Genomic DNA, 19,846 nt, shown 5'->3' with positions numbered 1-19,846 from the left:
AATTGTTTGCCTCGTGCTATGGAAGGTAAATGGCCTCCAACAGAGACTGGTTGTTTCACATCTATCAAAAAAGGACAGGGGTGTCGTACGGGAAGTGGGGGAGTATGACTGATTGACCAGGGCCCCATGAATATAGGGGGCCCACACACAGTCTGATTTATGTACATACTGTACATGGCTGCGGGGGTCCATTGGAGCTGATTGTACATAGGGCCCACAATTTGCTGCAACGCCCCTGAAAAAGGGTAATGCCATAGCAACATGATGTCCAAACCGTGCTTGATCTTGATCTGATTCAGTGACTGTATTCACACATTTCTCAAATCTCTGAATATTCTCTGCGCTCTCAGCGTCTGCCAACAAAACAGCAAGCCTTTTGGTCCCCACTCAAACCAAAGACTTAAACACTAGACCGCTATTATTCAAACATGGACAAACATAATTGCCATTCCTTGTACAAAAGCGGGAAGGAGAGGGGGGTGGAGGGGGGTGGCGCGAGGTTGTTTATACTGTGTGGTGTTCTCTCACTATGAGGGGGCAATGAGGTGAGTCTGGAAACAGGAGTTGTTTGCTAGCTCTCCTTTGCGCTGCATCAAGAAACCGTTAGCCATTTAGGGGCATTAAATATGAATGCAATATCACCAGCCAGAGAATACTGCCATGTTCGCCAGTTATGCCTCTCTGAAGTGTGTCTAGAAGTGGATAACAAAAAAACAACAACACTACACAACACTGAAATCTGGGAGAGCACACCGCACACTACACTACACACTACACACACAGATGGACACTCAACACATCAGATTCCAAACAGCTGTAAACAATGGACTCTGGCTTACTGGAGTAAGTGAATATTGCGGCTGCAGGCACTATCATGGTTTTTTTTAGTTCAGAGTAACAGTTTGAGTCTTCATAACATTTGCAGGGGCGAAACTCTTCAATTGTGCATTACCTGTAGCATACCTGCTTTTAACAGCACTAGTTTAATGTACCACGTAGTTGAAGGAGAAGATTGTGGCACATCCCAGCAAAAGGTGCAGAAGAATGGCTGTGAAGTGAGAAGTCCATGCACTTAAAATCCTTTTTGTTGTCTTTAATTATTTCATATCCAGCCATGAAATAATAAAACACAACAAAAAGCATTTAAGTGTGCGAAGTGCAAACTTCTCACTTCGAAAACTACAATGTACCACTACCATGTAGCCTAAACAATACGTAAGTGTACAACGGCAGCTTGGTCTGTCCTCCAGCCCTTTCAGATTTGTTAAGCACAGCCCTGTTGTAAAAGGACTACATACGGCAGGGATGTCAAACTCAGGCCCGGGGGCCAAATCTGGCCCGTGGAGCCATTTTATTCGGCCCACGAGGTCATTTCAAATGTGTGCTACAGTTGGCCCACATGCACCATTAATGTATAGTTTAACAAGACTTGAACATGGGAACACAGAATGTGAAGGCATATTTAAACTACCATGTACCTGTATGATGGAAAAGAGTGTGTGCGGAATTTAACTATGAGTATAAAGTGCATGCACGCACAATTTTAGTCCATTTTATTAAATAAATGATGAGTTCGGCCCACGACTTCGTTACAGATTTTGATTTTGGCCCTCAGTCAATTTGAGTTTGACACCCCTGACATACGGCATCGTATCCTAGCCCCAAGCAGGGAACGAGGAAATCTGAGATATCTGCACTGAATGCTGAAGAGTCTGGAGGCTGTTTACATTCACAGGGACGAGCAGTGAGTCTTATGAAGACAATGGTCGAAACGTAATCCTGCCAAGGAATAAGAAAAAAATCAAAAAAAGGATTTAAACGTGCCGACTACTCCTCTCTCCAACACTGTTTACATTCGCTTCACAAACCAAACAAAAAACTGGCTTGGTGGTCAGGTATCAGATTTGTGGAGGGATTGATCCGACAACCCAATCACAGGAATGTAAAAAGTGTTTTTTTCATACTGTGGGCTCTAATGTATTTGCATATGCCATGGGCTCATCCCATATTGAATGTACTGTAAGTCCTATAAGCTGGACAAATTCTGTTTGTGGAAGCCGGGGGAGAGCGAGCGATGGCAAGTGGTATAGGCCAAAAAATAAACAGTGGAGCTCACACGATGCCAACCGAAAGCCTAATTAAAATGCATATTTTTCTGATGAATTGCAAGCCCATTTAGTCTTCCCTGCTATTCCGCCAGTGATCTCCATAACCTTAAAATCACATTAATGGATGAGAAAAGCAAGTTGATTTCTGCTGACTCGGTCCGCTTTGATGTGCAAATGGTTTAATCGCTTGTGTTATTTATGAGTAGGGTTTGTCATAAGCATGTTTTAAATGGGTCATCCCATGTTCTGTACAGATGAAAACATTGACCGCCATTGACCACCCATCAAAGCAGGAAAGGGGGAAAAAAGCCAAAAAGCAAAACCCAACAGGTAGCCTAGCAGAGCATGTCAGCATTAATACAGAGCGAGCTGACAGGACAGGAGGAGAACCATCTTTTAGCACAAACAGCTCCACACACACACACACAGTACACAACAGAGCAGAGAGCCGTGCTGCTGACACGATATTCAAAGGTGGTGGGCAGGCCTGTCAGGGTGTGTGTGGGAATGTTTCTCGAATGAGTCAACTGTGGATGTGGATGGCCAGCACAAAGCTGCAGACATGAAAATATAAACGGCAGGCTAACGTGACGACGGGGGGAAAGGACTGGAAAGGAAAGGGGGAAAAGAAGGGACTGCCAGAGTGAAAACATAACATTTAGGGAACACGCACGGCACGCACACATGGGCAGTGAACTGTGTGTGTGTATCTGTGCCTGTGTGTGTGTGTGTGTGTGTGTGTGTGTGTGTGTGTGTGTGTGTGTGTGTGTGTGTGTGTGTGTGTGTGTGTGTGTGTGTGTGTGTGTGCGCGTGCCAGTGTCATTATGTGTGTGTTGTGCAGCAGTGACCATGCTCGTGCTGTGTCAGTGTGTGTGTGTGTCAACAACTTGTGTCTCCATTTGCCCGCAAATGTCCCGGTGCCATTTCCAGAATAACCCATGGCTTCAAACACAGGATGCTCTAGTTGTCGGTGAGCTGCAGCATCACTGTATAATATCAGGCTCAAGTCAATGGCCAGAATATTTCTTTTTTTTTTGATCCATGCAATGCAAACAGCAATCTGCTTGCTTCGGGTTATTCTGACTCATGCAACCCCTGCTTGGAGACAGAGAATCTGCATGCCTTCCACTTCTGTTTGTTTGTGGCCTGTGAGCTAAGCCTTAATGCTTCAACTGACAGTCGCTAGAGCATCCCCAAAATAACAATTACCACCAAGAAGCAGGCTAATGACAACATGATAATTATGATTGCAGAATTACCATTACTCAATAGCTATTTTCCTATTAGGGTATTATTAATCTATGGCATTTGAAAGCATTGTTTTCAACAAAAAAACCTGGCTAAATAATTGCTGAACAGTTTGCATGGAGTGCAATTAATGGTTTTATCTATGCAAATCAAATGCCTAAGAGTAAGCAGCCTTGCCTGTGCATCACAACATAATGGTCTCTCATTGGTAAGCTATTAGGAATGAAGCGTTTTCATAAACACGGTTTCTAGCCAAGGCTAACCTCCAAGAATCACCTCCCTCTGAAGTTCCAGAATGTCACATTTGCATTCTGTGGTGTTCTGCTATGTCTGCAACAAGCTTGGTATTCTAATCATCACATGGGCCTACTGTAGGCCTATCAGAGGTGCTCCATCATGTCTCCATGTCCATGAGTTGTGTTAGGCCTATATGAATCCACTGCCCTTTCGGAATAGGCGACGTCAAGTAAAAAAATGCAGCTTCATTGTTTTACCAAAATAGAAGTTCTCTTTAAAAAAAATGGCCATAAACAGGCTGGTGAAATTCGACCCTCGTTCTTCATCTTAGACTGTCAACGTGTAGCCTAATCTGATTCTGAAATCATATTCTTTTCACTTCACCTTTTTGACAGTCCAAGGCAAACACTGATCATCCGAACACGTCAGGCATGTGTATTTAAAACAAACCCTTTTCAACAATCTCGCTTGATAACAGCGGATTAATTAATGCCTGGTCGTCTCAAACTGCCCACATGCCTTTGAACGAAGAATAGCTGTAGTCATCGTCATTAACTCCGATGGCACAGCTGTAACAAAACTAATGATTCTTTCACAAGCTTGGGAGCCAGTTGAAATGCCCACAGCATCACTAATGTCTTTGAAAAGCGTGTCCTTTAAAACGACTAACATGATGACAATATACACAGTCTAGTCTTTGAATAACGGACTGGCACACGAGGTGTTAGGGTGGGGGAGTAGTAGCTTACCAACTATCCATTCCAATAAGCCGTTGAGACAGACAGCAGGGTAATGGAGGTGGTGGTGGGGCTAATGTTAAACAACACCTCGGACGGTCCTGATATGCAGCGAACAGTCATCCTGACCTCCTCCTTTCCCGCCAGTCCATAGTTTGACTGCCGCACGAGTCTGTTAACGGGCAATTAGACTTTGCCACCGCATCCTCCCTTATTTAATCTGCGTCTGTTTCTTATTCGGGGAGTGCTTCGGCTGTACTGTAGGGCCTAGGCCTACACTGGAAATGAAAAATAGCAGACAACACGCAGTTTCTAGTCAAAAGTACACTGTGTTTAGCGAACATTTAGGCCTATAAGCTAAACACATGTGCAGCTGGTCTTGACAGTTGGGTGTCATCAGCCCTACCCAGCAGTACGCACGTGACCAGTTCAGGCCTACTGTAGTATGTGCTTTTCCCTTTTGACTCGACGTTTTCATTTAAATTACCAGAAGGAAAGGGAGCTGCCTACCACCCTCAAAACCAACTTAAGATGTAGCCTAATGTCACTTTTACTTTTTACCACATGTCAGCCCCATGAGCGCAAACCTGTCCTTATGAAATGCAATCCAATGGCGCCAGGTTTCTTCTAGTATGACCATGTCCACACATTTTTTTATATAATTGTGCATTTTTAATGGCTCAAAATTATTAATTGATGATGCTTTCATTGGCCGTATTCCAAAGGCACTGTCGTGAGTAAAGGCAATAGGCCTACATAATGAGACTGAACATCATTGGATGGACCCACTTTTTACCCAAAAGCGAATAGGATTGTGGCTGTACTGGGACTCTACAACAGCTGGCGTCATGGACCAAACACACCACACTGACAACGATAGCATATCCTACCCTAATGCTGAACAGAAACATCTCTGAGGACCTGACTTTTGCCACAGCTGTAGTGCGTAAAGTTTTGGCTAGCTGGCCATGTCACGGATGAATTCATCCTATAGGACCACACTGTTCCCATGGCGAACTGAATGAGCCGTGTCATTCAGCCTTATCAATCGAAATGCGTCTGGGAATGGTGGAGTGTAAGAGGATGCCATTAGGACCCGTGTTTCCCCCCACCCCAATGACACCAACACAACTTGTGTCGCCATCTCCATTGCTACAATGACACATTTCATGAGTCTGAAGCTTCGCCGTTTGATGGAATAAGACAACAACATGCAAAATGGATAAGATAATATGCGCAATTATGTACAGCCTACTGACGACGTCAAGGTTTTTAGAAATGTATCGGGAATGAGTCAGACATCCAGAGTTCTCACGCATATGTTTCAGCGCCAAGAAATTATGCATTCCATTTGAACGTATCGTTCTCCATTCGATACAGATGTCAAGGCGCACATAGATAACCATTGGTCAACACCACAAGACACCGATAATATCCAAGTTTTGATAAAGTAGGCAGGGGAAGGTAATTACTGGCCATTCCAACTCACGTTTTCGCTCATCACCACCACACCAAACCCACCTGATTCAAACTTGCATTCTTTGAAACGATAAAGACGTCAAAGCAGATTATTTGAAACGCTGAACTTACCGTTAGCTGCGGTGATCAGACCTGCGAAAATAAGCAGGATATGCTTAAATTTCCCCATCGCAGTCATGTCCGCTGGTATTCCACGCAGCCACCGGTTCAGTGTTTTATTTTTGAAGGATCACAAAAATGCATAGAGATCCAGCTTTGGCAGAAAGATCTGACGCCTATGGTGCAGGGATTCGCCTAAATTAGCTCTCATATCACCAGCAAGGCCACTGCAGAGATGAGAGATTGTACCGCTGTGACCCAAAGAGGTTTCCTCGGTCCAAGGAGAGAAACAGAATGTGTTGGAGATAGCAGAGGAGGAGAGAAGAGGCAGTGTGTACCCAACGGAAGGAGCTGGACTCAACCATCATTTGTGATACAGGGGAAATGCACAGCCGCCTGTACAGCAGCAGCAACCGCAACTTCGACTCCAGTCACATCACTCTACGTTGGCGCGCATGACATAGCTTTATCTGTCGTCGCAAATGTTAATTACAGCTATTCATTTTTGATTTTTTTTTCATTTATTTATTTATTCTTGTCTTGACTTAGAAGTAGGCTAGCGCATTCGATTTGCATTCCAGTGATACCCTCCGACATGGGCAGCAGATGACAAATGACATAAATTAAGCACACAAAAAACACGTGAATCAGACTGTGATCCGATATCACGTTGTGTGAATTTCCCATTTGTTTATTTTGTGCCAAATGCGTCACGCTCAAGAAGTCATAAGGTAAGCTGTAGGTTTATTAGTTTTTCCCCTCACTCCTCACTTCCATGGTTCCAGATTGCAGTAGGCTATGTTGCACTCAGAAGTGACCAAAACATCATTGTTTGTTGTCTTTTATCGGTGAGTAAAAGAAAACAACTTAGGCCTAATTGTTTTCCAGTTTCAAAGACAAATTTGGCCTTGGATCACCACATAGGCTACCACACCTTAGATCAGTTTAAGAAAAAAATTGCCTTCCCTTCCCAGAGCCACTGTTGGTGTTGTGATGTCTTCTACATTTTGATTGTGATTCTACGAAATAAGTGGAGTGAAAAAAACAAATCTGTCCAGAACTGTCAATTTCCATATGACCAACAGAAGTGTACGTGGAGAAAACCGTTGACACGATGTCATTTGCACTGTCAGAAGCCCACTAGGAGACGGCGAGTCCGAGTTAAAGCGATGCTATGCTGCCCTCTAGTGAAAGGAAAATAGTTGAATATCTCCAACAAACAAGGTTTCAGTCACGTCGCCCATCTATTGTTGAAACATTTTCAAAGGAATTAAAAGAGGAGAGCGTTGCGTAATGCTGGAAACGTTTGAACCAAAGTTTAAATCTCCCCAACAAACAGTCAAGGTTTGTGTGGCTTCCCTGGTGCCAAGGACAAGGGCCCTTTCTGCTATGGAGCTGCTACGTCATTGGCTAAAATAAAAATCCCTAGACCTAATAGCTCAGACATTCAGGCTGTAATAGTATCATCATACCACGTATCAATGCGCTTTTTCAAATCCAACCCAACTGTCCTTGTCTACCTAACCGTGAATTGATGTCAAGGTAACAGTTCCAAATTAATATGAGTCATGATTAAATACATGTGTGTGTGTGTGTGTGTGTGTGTGTGTGTGTGTGTGTGTGTGTGTGTGTGTGTGTGTGTGTGTGTGTGTGTGTGTGTGTGTGTGTGTGTGTGTGTGTGTGTGTGTGTGAGAGAGAGAGAGAGAGAGAGAGAGAGAGAGAGAGAGAGAGAGAGAGAGAGAGAGAGAGAGTGTGTGTACAAAGTACGTGCGTGTGTGTGCGTGTGCCAGCACCATTTGTGCCTATCCGTTTCTTGTGTGTGTGTGTGTGTGTGTGTGTGTGTGTGTGTGTGTGTGTGTGTGTGTGTGTGTGTGTGTGTGTGTGTGTGTGTGTGTGTGTGTGTGTGTGTGTGTGTGTGTGAAAAGTGTGTTCACCTTAGGGTAGCCTACATCTATTCAGTTTTCATATCTTCCCCCAGCATTCCTTTGCTCACCCACCGGCCGTTGTTGCATCTCAGTGCGATAACATGAAGGGTTGTGGCTTAACCCAGCCAGAGGAATGTTTAGGTCATTACCGACTGGCCTACCCAGCAGACAGCAGACATGGGGGTGGCTCAGCGGAGTGGCGTGTGAAAATCACATGGCATCTTCAGACAACATGTCCTGCTGATTCCACAGGTGGCAGCTGGATGCGACGGCCGGGCAGTGTCTGCCCAAGGATGGATGCGCCTATTGGGTCCGCACCCAGGGCCCAGGGGGCCAAGAGCCAAGGGGGCCCTGCAGCCCAAGCCTCTAAGCTGCAAAAAAAACATGATTGGTCTATATTTGTGATCCCATTTTATGTTGCACTCTAAACTACTGAAATTCCAATTCCAAACCCCTGAACCCCCAACAATGAAGGCGTTTCAACATCTTCCCTAAACCCCCAAATCTTTTGGAACCTTGTGATGTCATGGAGGGGGGGGGGGGCTTTCTTGTTGTGTTGCCCAGGGGCCCATGAAGTCATAATCCGTCCCTGTGTCTGCCCCCCTCCACACCCCACACCCCACCCCACCCGCCAGCTTAACAGGCATCACCACCAAATCGTACCAAAAATTATCGTTTTGGGGGGCTTTTGGGGAGGAAATTATCGTACAAGACCCAAATTGTTGTTTCAAGGCATCTAAATGAACTGAATGTCAACTCTGAAATTATTGTACATCATGTTTTTTTTATCGTACAGAGGACAAAATGGACAAAATTATGGTACAAATACGATAATTATTTACATGTAGCAGTGTAAATCCAACACCTAGAGCAGCGTTTCCCAACCAGGAGTATGTGTACCACTGCACTAGCACTATGCGAACACACTGCAAGGGCCTCTTGGGAAAATGCAATAATGACAAATGTACTGTATGGCGTGGGATAGAGGAAGAGATGTAGAGCATGAATGAGGGGATATATTCATGGCATGGCACAACAGTAATCTTAGGGAGGGGGGAGGGGGTTGAAAAACACTGACCTGGAGATTAGAATTTACATTATGAGTGTTACATTGCACTCTCTATGTGTTGAATTAACACTTTTTTTAGGGGCTTTTATGCCTTTATTTGATAGGACAGTCTGAGATGGTGACAGGAAGCAAGTGGGACAGAGAGACGGGGTAGGATTGGGAAATGGCGATCCGGGCTCCCCGTGGGCATACAAGCCCAAATGTGGGGGCCTTAGCGTGCTGCGCCCCCCCCCCCCAAACACTCCAACATTTTACTGAGTGGAAGGAAACCTATGACACTATTCACAAACAGCTTGAAAAGCACAACGAGTTGTCTGTACAAAAACAAAGGGGGAAAAGAAATCCTCAGGAGCGTCACCAGTAGTTTCATTACCTGATATTGTGTTTTTTGAACTGAAAATGCATGGATGTGAATCAAACAACCCAAGCAAAAACTAGAAACCAAAGAACAGTTTACTATATTGAAGTAGTGAATGCGGTTGCAAACCCTTTGATATTCCAATGACTCTATGGAATCTGCTTGTGCTTTACATGTCTAACATCAACTGAATTTCTCATCGTTTTACCACTAGACACAAATCTGGGTAAAATATTTTTTTACAGTCCTATATGTTTTGTGCATTTCTTGCCCATTTCAAAAAGAGAGGAGAAGCATAACTCTTTGTAGTGGGTTTATCTGTTGCCTAAGCAGTTTGTGGAGGATTAATTAGCATTAAGTACAATATACTTGTTTCAAACTCGAGACAGTGGCAGCTTTGTTTTCTTGGCACGTCCCACAGGCTACTATTGGGCTCTTTTTCACTCCATCAAACCGCTATTATCATTATTATTTTGAAAGGGTCTTGAAAATAGAACCCAATAAAGAGCCCTGAGGGAACCAAGATCTGCTGATATATCTTTAGTAATATTTTTATTTTATATTAGCAAAAGAGCAAAAAAAAGTGATTTGGAAGAGATGAGTGTAAAGAGAACATAATAAATGAGTGATTTGTAATAGATGGAGAGTAATGAGCCTGACAGGACAGAGGCCATCTAATGTAGACCTCAGCAGTGCTAGCCTGGGAAATCCCATGATGCTTTGCACAATCGTCTGGGCAGTCATGGGTAAGCAGTTAGGGTGTCAGACTTGTAGCCCAAAGGTTGCTGGTTCGACTCCCGACCCGTCAGGTTGGTGGGGGGAGTAATCAACCAGTGCTCTCCTCCATCCTCCTACTCCATGACTGAGGTACCCTGAGCATGGTACTGTCCTGTCGCACAGCTGCCTTGGGGCGCCATTGAGGGCTGCCCCCTTGCACGGGTGAGGCATAAATGCAATTTCGTTGTGTGCAATGTGCCGAGTGCACTTGTGTGCTTTGGATTGCTGTGTCACAATGAGGATGGGAGTTGGAGTTTCCCAGTTGGGCTTTCACTTCACTTCACAATCGTTCAGATCTGAAAGTCAACTGCCCTAATCGAGGGAGTCCGAGTGGGGGAGCCAATCAGAGACCAGGGAAGGGAGGAAAGCCTTGACTTACTAACGGAAGCTTGCAGTCTGTTTGAATAGATGCAACTGACACGATTGGCTATGGGTTGATTGAATACACCTTTATTGCCCCGAAGGGAATTTGTCTTGCATTTTGGGAGTACAATAAACAGATAATTAATAGCACACAAAGAGAAGACTAGACTAAAAAGACAAACAAAACATACAAAGTAGATTAAAATAAAAAATAAAAAATGTAATCCTATATGCAAGTACTGTAGTGGGTTAAGTAGTATATGCCAAATGATACATTCGTAACACCCAATAATGAGCCACAGACAATCGTAAACCACACCTCTCCTACACGAAATTGCATAGGTAGTCTCCAGACTATGGGCAGAGATTCTATATATAGAGTATATAGCATATAGTATATAGAGATATGCCAATGTAATAGGTTTCTATGGGCAGCTAACATGACCAGGTTCCGGTCTGCCTAAAAGGGCATGTCATAATGCTCCTACAATGAATAGAACAGTCCTTAGGTCTGCCTAGGTCTGCCTAAAGGGGGATTTCCCCCCTCTCCCCCTTGCAATAGTAGAACCCGGAAACAATGGGCCAACGGAACCTCTCTCTCTACTCTCTCTGCTATGGGTGGGTTCCCATATCTGTACTCCTGCCCTCGCTCTGTGCTTGTGGCCTCGCGCCTCCCTCGCTGACACCCCACATCCGTGAAGAAAACAGTTAAGTTTCCCTGCTGTCAGCCTAGCCACAACAGCTTTTGGAGGACTATTCTTCATTGACCATCCCGCTTGCAAATGAGGAAATTACATTAGAATTGAGCTTTTGCGAGATATTGAAATACAATTCCGTTGTCGGTGACGTCATCAGGAGCTCACAAGGAGTCAAGTGAGCACGGGAGTCCGCATATTAGACTGTAGGCTACCCTATGATAGTCTGGTGTTCACCAGGCAACAGCAGTGTACCCTGGGGGCTAGCATGATGAGGGAACACCGTCCTCCACCGTCCGTCATTTTCTTGGCTTCTCCTTAGGGGACACCTGACTAACGCAATGAGTTTGATTATCTGTTGGAGTATCTCTCTCTCTCTCTCTCTCTCTCTCTCTCTCTCTCTCTCTCTCTCTCTCTCTCTCTCTCTCTCTGCTCCCAAAATGATCAGATACTCCATCCTTAATCATGTTTGGTGATTAAAAAAAAAATCCAGCTGCTAGACTAGTGTTTCTCAATGGGGGCGGTTCAGCCCCCCCTGGGGCATTTGGTGAGCCCAAGGGGGGCGTTCAGAGGGATACAGCTGAGTGGGTGCAGGGCTTAGTTCCCATTGGGGGGCATTAGTCTATTTCATTTTCCAATTCTAAGGGGGACGTTGGCAGGCTTATGATGAGGTCAATGGGACGTTGGGAGGCTTATGATGAGGTCAAGGGGGCGTTTGTGCAAATAAGGTTGAGAACCACTGTGCTAGCCAGAGGGGATGCGGGGTTGGTATTCTGGACAAGAGATCATTGCTCCATAGCTGGTGAACAAATCTGAACGTTGGGAAGTGGGGATGGAAACAGTGTGGTGGTGGAGCCATGCAGCCTGGCAGCCAGCCAGCACCAGAGATTCTTTAAGTATAGAGATATGCCAACATAATAGGTTTCTATGGGCACCTAACATGACCAGGTTCCGGTCTGCCTAAAGGGCCGTGTCATAATGCTCCTAGCATTGAATAGAACAGTCCTTAGGTCTGCCTAGGTCTGCCTAAAGGGGGATTTTCCCCCCCAATAATAGAACCAGGAAACAATGGGCCAATGGAACCTCTCTCTCTCTACTCTCTCTGCCAGCACATGTTACTTGGGGGGGGGGAGATGAGTAATGATGGACTGACAAAATGATGGAGCTGGAGACAGCTCAGGCTTTCTTATTACAGCGCTCCAGAAAGGCACCCGGATAATAATGACAGCAGAGCAGGCTGTTCTCTAGTGCAGAGGAGCCGCAACGCAACGCAATCCCCCCAGCTATCCTTATCACAATAGAGCCTACACACACACATTCACACATGCAATAGAGCCTACACACACACACATGGTTATGCACACTCGTTGTTCACACACACACACACACACACACACACACACACACACACACACACACACACACACACACACACACACACACACACACACACACACACACACACACACACACACATGCGCGCTCGCACAGACACACACATGCACACACATATATGCGCGCTCGCACAGACACACACACAAACATGCACACACATGATTACTTTTATTTGGACCCAAGAGACAAGCATTAAGGTACAAGATCCAAATATTTTGGAATAGGCTATTGACAGGCTGGCAGATTTTAAAAGACTAAGACACTTACTTACTTTCCCACCCACACACACACACACACACACACACACACACACACACACACACACACACACACACACACACACACACACACACACACACATGCACGCACACGCACACAGTGAGAGGTAGTCATACACACAACGAGAGGCAGAGTCATGTTCACACACACCACACACACAGACACACACACACACACTTTCTCCCTCTCCCTGGTAAGTAACCTACTTTATACAAATCAGACAATGCAGCAGTCCAGTGACTCATGGCATCGCTGGGAGACAGATGGATGGAGAATTAAGTTGAGGCGGTCCATGGCATGACAGGTGAGTCAGAGCGGTATGCAGCCACGCTGTAAAAATGTGAGGTTCTGGGGGGGGCGCTGTGGTGCAGCACGCTAAGCCTCCCACATTTGGGCTTGCATGCCCACGGGGACCCCGGTTCGAGTCCGGCCGGGGTCATTTCCCGACCCTGCCCCATCTCTCTCTCCCAATGGTTTCATGTCTCCTCTCATTCTATCCTATAATAATGAAGGCCAAAAAGCCCCAAAAAATACCAAAAAATAAAAAATGGGAGGTTCGGGCCCTGCTGTGGCTCAAATGGTTGGGCACTGCACTGTCACGCCGGGGACCCGGGTTCGAGTCCGGCCCGTGGTCATATCCTGATCCTCCCCCAACACTCGCTTCCTGTCACCTTCTGTCATCTTTCTGTCCTATCAAATAAAGGTATAAAAAATATACATATACTATATATACAGTATATGAAGAAAATGTGAGTTTCTTCTTTTTTGCCACAATCTAAAAGCTCTGTTCTAGACCTATGGGTTCTTAGAAGCACCTCTCACAGGAACACCCTCCAGAACCTTTAGGTTCTTCATACAACTTTTAGGGTAGAGAACCTGTAGGTTACCCCATGAATAATCCAACTGGAGGTTCTGAGCAGATTTTTCCAAAATTTACAGTTTACACAAAAACGTTTTTAAAAGTAGGTTCTTAATAGAACTTCTAGGGGTTCCACCCACAGTGGAAAACTGTGCTCCTCTGGGAACTATTCATTTCTACAGTGTGTGGTGCAGTCTACGTAGAACGCAGGTATACACAGTATACCCACCTCAAAATCTCAATCAGGGATTTCAGTATACCCACCTAAAATTGATAGATCCATTATTTAGAATAGCACAAATATATAGTATACCCACTTCAAAAATGCTCAAATATACAGTATACCCACCCCAAAAAGTTAGACTACGCCACTGTGCAGGGATGGACTGGGACAGAAAAATGGCCCGGGCATTTTTAGCATAGACAGGCCCCCCAACACATACACTGACCATTGTCATGCTATATCTTGACTGGCTGAATCCACTATCTCAATTGACGATGGAACAATGGACCTCCCCCTCTAAACTGTGGGCCAATCCACAGGAAAACAACCACCACCACAACAGTATCGGACCTCTTGGCTTCCAGCCCACCGGGAAAATGCCCTGTGTGCCAGATTACCAGTCCAGCCCTGCCACTGTGTACTGTACAGTGTGCGCTGTGCGTCCAGCAGATCATGCAATGGAGAGGTGACCTGTGGTCATCATTTCACAGAGAACTGCTGCTATGGATTTCATTTAATTTGGAGCTTGGCAACCACCCAAGGACATTTGCATCTCGGCGATTTGATTAACGTTTTGGATTTCTGGTCACAACATTTGACCAAAGTCAATGTTCATTTTGCATGCATTTAAATTGAACTTGAACCAACTGTGTAGTCAATCAAAAGAGTTTCAAGCTGTAATGTAACTAAAGGTGTGGTAGAGAAACTTCATGGCATGGTGACGCTGTGTGTGTGTGTGTGTGTGTGTGTGTGTGTGTGTGTGTGTGTGTGTGTGTGTGTGTGTGTGTGTGTGTGTGTGTGTGTGTGTGTGTGTGTGTGTGTGCTTGTGGATGTGTGTAACTGTGTGGTTGGGTTCTGACAGTGTGCGCATGTGTTGTGCATGTGCATTCGAGTGTATGTGTGTGTGTACGAGTATGTGTGTGCGTCTGTGTGTGTGTGTGCGTGTGAGTGTGTGCATGGCACGCACACCCAAGCGTGTGTGTGTGTGTGTGTGTGTGTGTGTGTGTGTGTGTGTGTGTGTGTGTGTGTGTGTGTGTGTGTGTGTGTGTGTGTGTGTGTGTGTGTGTGTGTGTGTGTGTGTGAGAGAGAGAGAGAGTGTGTGTGTCTGTGTGTGTGCGAGTATTTGTGAACGTGTGCGGGTTTGCAGTCACTGAAAGAGAATGATGAAGTTGTGAAAACATTAGTGAGGAGCAGTGAGCCATACAGAGCTGGCAGCAGACATAGCTGCAGGAACAAAGAGGAGCGGACACACAGCACAGGTCGTAATGGTAACTATGAGCTCAACTGCATTGCACTTTCAGGAGGAGTGTGATGTCTGCTATGAATGAAAATAAGACAAAAAGACATTTTCAAAGGATTGCACCAGAGAGAGTAGAGAGAGAGAGGCTCCATTGGCCCATTGTTTCCGGGTTCTATTATTGCAAGGGGGGGGGTTCCCCCTTTAGGCAGACCTAGGCAGACCTAAGGACTGTTCTATTCAATGCAAGGAGTATTATGACACGGCCCTTTAGGCAGACCGGAACCTGGTCATGTTAGGTGCCCATAGCAACCTATTACATTGGCATATTTCTATATACTTAAAGAATCTCTGGTGTGGCTGTCTGGGATGGTGGATGATATAGTAGATTGTTCATGTCTTTCTCTATGTTGCGTCTCAGCTTCAAGCATTTCAATGCGTAGCCTGTAGCAGGAGTGGGGAACATTTTTCATTCGAGGGGCCACTTCAAATTACAAGCATGGGCGTATGTTTGTAATGGACACATTTTAACCCAATTTATCCTCCAAAGCAGGAGTGGGGAACCTTTTTCATTAGGGGGCCACTTCAAATTCCTACAAGGGTAATAAAAGTCCTCCGAGGTCCGTACTATGAACACAAATCAGGATTTCCCCATGCAATTTAGGCCTGTATTGAAGGTAGACACATTTAAAACAGTCCCCACCTTCTCTAGGTCCCCTGAATATAACTTAATTGCATTGGAAATGTAATTTCTAAGATTCCTTTACAAAATACGTATGTCATATTTCATGTGAAGTTGCATAACATTAAAATGATATCTTGGGCCGGATAAAACAGCCTCAAGGGCCCCAAACGGCCCTCGAGACATAGGTTCCCCACCCCTGGCCTATAGTATATAGACATTACATTACATTACATTACATTACATTTCACTTAGCTGACGCTTTCATTTGTTCAAAGTGACTTACAACTATTATTTTTCAGGGTATTGGTTACAGTCCCCGGAGCAATGTGGGGTTAGGTGCCTTGCTCAAGGGCACTTCAGCCATGGATGGAGATGTAGGGAAAGGTCAGGGGGGATTCGAACCGGCAACCGCTAGATTGAAAGACCAACTCACTAACTACTAGGCCACGGCTGCCCTACTAGGCCACGGCTGAAATTAATAGTTCCCAGAGGAGCACAGTTTTCCACTGTGGGTGGAACCCCTAGAAGTTCTATATGAAGAGTTCAGATGCAAGACCCCCTAAGTACCTTTTCAGAAAATAATATTAATTCATTTTTATTTAATACAAAGCTATCAAAATTGCATATTTTTTATTTTATTTATGAAAAATAACTATTTATATGTATTATCAAGTACATGAATGTAAACCAAACCAACAACGGGGTTCTCTAAAAATATAGAAGTGCAGGTCTTCAGAAATGGAGTTAGGGGGTTTTGCATCTGAACTCTTCATATAGACTAGTATAGCCTATAGACTTTGAGAGGGTATTGGCAAAGGGTTCATGATTCAATGTGCATCACGATACACACGATTCAATCACAATGCATTGCGATTCATGTACTATTGTGAAGCATTGTGATATTTACTTCAGTGGATATTTAGTACAGCTTATTTGTCAGTTGATGTGTATCATTCATAAGTCAAATCATTTTATTAAGCATTTTAGCATCTGGGAGAGAGCTTCCATCTCTTTGTACAGGTAGATGTCATCCTGCTATGCTCTTGGCATGCCGCACCTCCTCCGGTGCCTATATTGCTAGCTGCAGGGTCATCAGCTGGGGACCACCTATCTTAGATGTTTCGCCCCTTATCCCAGAACATCTCCTGGTGGCGGGGCAGTGAACAGGGACGTCTCCCTGCCACCCCCTGCAGCTAGCATCCCTATGTTGTGCCTGCTCCCCACGCAACTTCCCTCCGTCTCAGCCAGAGCCAGAAACTTGCTTTCTCTGCCTCCTCTGAAAGCCCCCTGGTTGCTCTCTGCAGACTGGTGCCTCGCAGGCCTAGGTCTCTCAGCAGCCGCGTCGTAGAGTCTGCCACAAACCCTCTTGCTCCTACCTCCACAGGGTATAGTCTCGCGCTCCACCCTGCTTCCCTGCACTCTGCCAGCAGGTCTGCATACTTCGCCCTCTTCCGCTCATGGGCAGCCTCCATCCCTCCTCCCCAAGGCACAGTCAGCTCGACCAGCATTGCCTTTTTCTCCACTGTGGTCCACAAGACCATGTCGGGGCGCAGGGTGGTACTGCAGATCTCTTTGGGGAAATGGAGTTGTCTGCCCACGTTCCAGCCCAGCCCTCCACTCTGCACCTTGATTGAGGAGCTTAGGTGGTGGTCTCCTTCCTATTCCAGCAGGCAGTTCTCCCTGCCTGAGGAATTGGATGTCTTGTTGGGATCCACCGGACTCTCCTCTGTTCGCCTCACTCCTTGCTGTTTCAACAATCTCGGCCAGCTCGGCCAGCTTGCGGAGGATCTGGTCGTGACGCCATCTCAATCTCCCTTGCGTTAGGGCAGTCTTGCATCCTGATAAGGACATGTTGCAGTGAGGCGTTGCTGGTACCGCATAGTTGCAGGCTTGTTCTGTTCCCAGCCACTGTATAGGTTGCGAGGGCAGGGTAGGGTGTCGTATGTTCCTCGGATGAGAGAAAACTGAGGCGGGCCTGTGGAGTTTTCCACAGGTCCGTCCAGCTGACAGTTCTTGTTGTCATCCCCTCCCATGTTGTCCAGCGGCCCTGCTGGCCTGAGCGGATGGCTTTGACCCTAAGCTCCTCCTGTTCCATCCTGGCCATCTCAGTAGCCACCAGGTCCTTCCTCTCCTTCTTACTTGCTCTGGACCACAGGCAGGGTGGATCCCTCCATCCAAGTCCTGCCCCTCCCAAGCTGGAACCATGCCAACCACTTCCTGGTGTTGAAGTCTGCTTGCTGCTCTCTGCACCTCCTCCTCCGCCTTCCACTTCCTCCCGGTCTTGATCCGTGCGTCTTGATCTTTCACCGCTATGTCAGAGGACTCCCTCAACTCCATGACAAGTCTGGCCTTCTCCTGCCTATACCCGAGGGTAATGGACTTGAGGGGCAGTTGGAGCGCATTCCATCCATACAGGCCTGTTGCCGAGAAGCACCTTGGGAGCCCCAGCCATTTACGGATGAGGGCATTGGTTTTTGTCTCCATCCCAGTCACCGCTGAGGAAGTGACCTCGTAGAGCTTCAACGGCCACAATACCCTTGGGTACAAGGTGAAATGATAGCACCACACCTTGTACTTTCCAGGCAACTGGCTGGCGTCGATCTTTTCCAGGCCTGCTGATAGTTGCTGGAGAATGGTCCTCCCCATTGCCTTGTCTGAGAGACTAGATGTACAGTGAGTCCAATATGTATTTGATCCCTTGCTGATTTTGCCGGTTTGCCCACTAATAAAGACATGATCAGTCTATAAATTTATGATAATGTGTATTCAAACATGGAGAGACAGAATATCAAAAAGAAATTCCGGAAAATAACTTAAAATAGTATATTTTAATTTATTTGTATTTAATTTAGGCAAATAAGTATTTGACCCCTCTAGCTAAAGAAGTGCTTTGTGGCAAAGCCTAAATTGTCTAGCACTGATGTCAGATGCTTCTTTTAGATGATGACAATGTTTGTGCATATAGTAGAAAATATTTTTGCCCATTTTTCTTTGCATATTATCTCTAAAACATTAACAGTTTGTGGTCTGTAGCTTGGCAAATGGGAGGTTCAGTTCTTTCCATAGAATTACTATAGGGTTAATATTTGGAGACTGTAGGCCACTCCATGACTTTAATATGCTTCTTATTGAGCCACTCCTTCATTGCTTTGACTGTATGTTGTGTATTATTGTCATGTTGGGAGATCCAAAAATGGCCCACCCTACAGTGTAGTGGTGGAGGGAAGGACGTTTGCACTCAGGATTGCACATTACATCTCTCCCTCCATCCATTCATTGACGATGTGAAGTTGCCCTGTGCCTTGGCTAGACAAAACACAAACTCAAACCATAATGATACCACTTTCATGCATGATGGTGAGGAGGGTGTTCTTGGGATCATAGACAGCAGTACTCTTTCTCAAAACACATTGAATTGTGTTAATGCCAAACAGCTTGATTTTGGTTTCATCTGACTACAGCACCTCCTTATCATATCTTAAACCAGTCTGATGTCCGTTGGCGAACCTCGGGTGGGACTGCACAGGTTCCTTCTGAAGTAGAGGTACCATGTGTGCACTACAGGATTTTAAACCTCTGTGGCATTAAGTGCTACCTGTAGTTTTCTCAGTGATTTTGGTCCCAGAAGCTTTGATATCATTGCCTAGTTCATCCCGTACAGGTCTAGGGTGCTTTCTTTCTGTTCTCATGATTATCAAATCCCTACAAAAGGTCAAATCTTGTATAGAGCCCCAGACAGGCTGATGGATAGTCATTTTGTATTCCTACCATTTTGGGAAGAAATGCAATCAACAACTGGGTTATTAATACCCCAGTCTCTTTCTTGTGGCTTTGCAGCCCATTTAATCTTTGTTCAGGTCTAAAATCTTGTCCCTGATATCATTTGACCGCTCTTTGGTCTTTCCCATGCTGGTGAGGTTGGAGTGTGACTGATTCACTCATACTATGGACTGATTCTGCTGATTCAATGGGTCTTTTATGCATGTTAGTATGTACAGGTGTCTTTAATTCAGATGACAAGTTGATCGGAAGTGACCATCTGGTCTGTGGGCCCGGAACTGTAATCAGTTGGC

The 19,846-nt window shown here is 45.5% G+C and overlaps 1 protein-coding gene and 1 long non-coding RNA gene across 2 annotated transcripts in view; one reads left to right on the top strand and one right to left on the bottom strand.

The window, feature by feature from the left end:
- LOC134441358 (CUB and sushi domain-containing protein 1-like) overlaps nucleotides 1-6,175 on the bottom strand; it is a 617,842-nt gene extending 611,667 nt beyond the window's left edge. The window contains exon 1 of the mRNA XM_063191634.1: nucleotides 5,921-6,175. Coding sequence (XP_063047704.1) covers nucleotides 5,921-5,987 — 67 coding nt within the window. The 5' untranslated portion in view covers nucleotides 5,988-6,175. The remainder of the gene's footprint in view (nucleotides 1-5,920) is intronic.
- Nucleotides 6,176-12,047: 5,872 nt separating this feature from the next.
- Nucleotides 12,048-19,846, top strand: part of LOC134441509 (uncharacterized) — a 258,170-nt gene continuing 250,371 nt past the window's right edge. Inside the window, exon 1 of the long non-coding RNA XR_010033172.1 lies at nucleotides 12,048-12,115. This is a non-coding gene — a long non-coding RNA (uncharacterized LOC134441509). The remainder of the gene's footprint in view (nucleotides 12,116-19,846) is intronic.

The sequence above is a fragment of the Engraulis encrasicolus genome, chromosome 24, assembly GCF_034702125.1.
Source record: "Engraulis encrasicolus isolate BLACKSEA-1 chromosome 24, IST_EnEncr_1.0, whole genome shotgun sequence".
Lineage (NCBI taxonomy): Eukaryota > Metazoa > Chordata > Actinopteri > Clupeiformes > Engraulidae > Engraulis > Engraulis encrasicolus.
Note: the sequence above shows the minus strand (reverse complement) of the source record. Positions and strands in the feature narration are given on the sequence as shown.